Source organism: Anoplophora glabripennis, unplaced genomic scaffold, assembly GCF_000390285.2.
Source record: "Anoplophora glabripennis isolate ALB-LARVAE unplaced genomic scaffold, Agla_2.0 scaffold6971, whole genome shotgun sequence".
Taxonomy (NCBI): Eukaryota; Metazoa; Arthropoda; class Insecta; order Coleoptera; family Cerambycidae; genus Anoplophora; species Anoplophora glabripennis.
The window spans coordinates 1-3290 of record NW_019423044.1 but is presented as its reverse complement, the minus strand read 5'-3'; the positions used below and the strand labels follow the sequence as shown (position 1 = coordinate 3290).

Sequence of the window (3290 nt, the reverse complement as noted above, 5' to 3'; positions counted from 1 at the left end):
TGTAACATTGTATCGAAGAAATGAAGGTAGGATGTTACCATATAATAAGAATTGCAAAGATGGAAAGACAAATTTTGGATAGGACTGAGGAAACCCCCTAAAATAAGTACTAGATGCGTAGAAAGTGAACTGGGAGTTTCTACGGTCATCACTTCTACCCATAGATTTAGAAATGTGGTGTATTTGAAATAAGCAAACCTGCAATATGAATTTTAAAAAACGAATTTTATTTACTGATGAGGATATCTTTACAAGATCTAAAGTAACTAACCTTCACAATGATCATGACTACGCTGATGAAAATGAACAATCTCAGTTACTTACTAGTTGTTAGGAATGTAATTCAATACCAGCTGGTGCATAAAGCCCATAGAGTTAGATGCTTCCTACAATATCATCAGTTAGACATGCGTTTATAGTAGCTGCATATTAGTAGGTCACTTTGTGCTGGTAGGTACATGTGCCAGTAGACACGAAGTAACAATGACATTTAAAGGCGACATACATTTTGTGGATTATATCTCGTCAAAAGTGAATTACTAAATCGACTTATTTTGTGTCCAGGAATCTGTGGTTTCCTTTATAAACACATGTACATGATNCCAGGAATCTGTGGTTTCCTTTATAAACACATGTACAGGATACTTTGTGTATATATTTTCATAAAATTACTTACATGTAACCAGTATTGGTATAATGAGGCCAAGAACGCTAGCTCCAGAGTGACTAGTAATCGTTATATATACAGCAAAGTAAAAGGATGAGATTTGTAGAACAACCAGCTCCATAACAGAGAATAGTAACCATCCTGTTAAAATTATTTGCTTCCTCTAAAAAAAATCAATGTAGAACATGTGCTGAGATGATTTTTACTGGTAGATAATTAAAATTTTATTAAGTTGATAGAAGTATGGCTTTTCAAATAAATATTTCCCTTTTTTATACCCCAAAGGTGACTTGTATTATTAATAACTCGGTACGTTTTTACATTGTTATTAATTTACATTGTTATTAATTTATATTGTTATTAATTTACATTGTTATTAATTTCGAACAACAGCAATCAGCAACGTTACGACAAACTCGTGAAAACAAATGAAAAAAAAGTTTTCCTATAATATTTTCAAGGTGATATTTCAAATATAGGACGTGAATCACAGTTCTTAATTTATTTTTCAAGAATAACTGACGATATATGTTTGGAATTTGCTGCAGAGCATTTTTTATATTAGCTACCTTAATGCAAAATATGAATAAAAATCAATCGCATCGTAATTAGAAGAGGATTATGCGAAGTTCAATTATGAAAAGGAGTTATTTGACGCTGAACAATTTCTAATAAAAAAATATTTGACTATTGAGTTTTATTTTTTTAATGTTTATTAGGAGAGGTTTAGCAACCATGACGATTTTTGAACGTTTTCCAGAAATCGATCATAAATAGAAAACAATAAGGAATAATTGGAAAGGAAAAGTTTTATCTACTATCAGACTACTTTGAATTCAAATGAATGCAAATTTGTGCAAAAGAAATCAACTTCCTCATGGTTAATGAATCTTTCTATAAAAAAAAAACTACAAACGTTTTATTTGACAATGGTCTTTTTAAATATATGAAAAATATTCTCTTTAACGTCAAATAACTTTTTTCAAACAGTTGGAACCTTTTAGCCCCTTGAACTTGTATACCAACTGTGAGGTAACTATATGTATACAAATCTTCAGTGTTCATTGAGCAATTGATTAAAAAAATTGTGGGTTACATCCAATATTTGAAGAATTGTAGATCCCTCAGATATGGTTAAAATCGTTACTCCTATCCTTTTTTTTATTATTGAGACGAGCAAAATCTACCCTGACTGTTTATTAGAATGTCACTGTTACACTCTCTATATTAAGTGATATCTAAGACTTACCTTAATAAGGCCAAATATTAGCCACAAATAAGCAATAATGTCTATTACTATGAAAAACATTATATCTATTAATATATGTGTGATAGGTTTTTCCTTAGTTTTATTAATTTTATGTCCATGAACGTAGTAACCTAGGAAATAGAAACAAACAAATCTGTTAATACTAAATGTTGTTATCGATAGTTGATGATAATCTTTAGTTTAGTCGTTAGCATAGAAAATAATTAAATAATGCAAAATATCTTTACCTCTTTTGCCTGGAGATGCTTCTATAACGACTTTGAAGAGGATTGCCAAACATAATATCTGAATAGCCAAGTTTATACATGACTGAATTAGTCCAACTTTTCTGAAGTTGTTACCAGTACACAGGCTACCTTTTAAGAGAAACATATTTTGAATGCCTCTTACACTTTAGGAGAAAGATGTTGAAATGAATGGTTCAATGGAGACCTGTTTGCTAGATAAGATAAAATTCTTAGCAGATGTAGCACTTAAGATAGATAATAGTAGGAGATGAGAGTATGTCAAATAAGTTGAAAATACGATGTATTATTGACAGATAACTTATAAGCGGTGTGGAGGTAGCTGACGCAGTTAGAGCAGCTAATATTTCGGAATTCAGCCGATGCAATTAGAAAAGTAAGAATATTAGAAGATAGAAGCATATAAAGGTGGACACACATGGAAACTGCAGAGATAGTTATGAACACTGACTTTTGGACATCTTCTTTTCCTAGTGGCTGGTTGTAATAAGTCCTATGGCACCGCGGTCTTATCAGGCCTATTGTGTGTCCCACTACTTAGTCCTATTCAGCAAGTAGTTTTCTTATTTTAACAAAGTCCAAAAGCTTCCTTGCCGACACTTCTCTCAGCTCCTTGGGATCCATCTAGAATCCAAATCTTGGGTTTCATCCGCCATCATCAGTCATATCGTCATATCTTCGGCAAACCGGACTGTCCACTAGCTTTAGCTTAAAGATGTTTCCCAAAGTGACAGTGTCCTGTTATAAGTCTCGTCACTCTCCTGAGCCGAATTTTATTCAAGCTCAGCAACTCATTTGCTCTTTCCTTCAAAGGAAACTTCATAAGCTCCTATGAATGGCTATGCCCTAGCCTTGAAATCCGGTACTTCCTATGTTTTGTCTCGGTCAGACTGGCCACACTGGGAGATGTACCGCAGAACGGCTCCGGGCCAATGAACTCTTCTCGGATCCCTTTCTAGCAAGTTCATTCGCTCTCTTGTTCCAACTAATGCCTTTGTGTTTTGGCACCCAACACAGTCTAACTGTATTATTGGTAGCCAGTTCAGTCAGCATTTGTAAACATTCCTACAAACTTTTCGTTCCATCTGCTTTGATCCTCTATTCGAAT

The 3290-nt window shown here is 33.4% G+C and overlaps 1 protein-coding gene across 1 annotated transcript; it reads right to left on the bottom strand.

Moving 5' to 3' along the window:
• Nucleotides 1-676: 676 nt before the first annotated feature.
• On the bottom strand, nucleotides 677-2359 carry LOC111693043 (the record flags this gene model as incomplete). The annotated part of the gene is made up of 3 exons (XM_023457181.1): nucleotides 2165-2359; nucleotides 1917-2047; nucleotides 677-830 (listed from the first exon to the last, which is right to left on the bottom strand). Coding segments are annotated over exons 1-3 (430 nt in total), but the record flags the coding sequence as incomplete, so codon positions are not given.
• Between the last annotated feature and the right edge of the window lie 931 nt (nucleotides 2360-3290).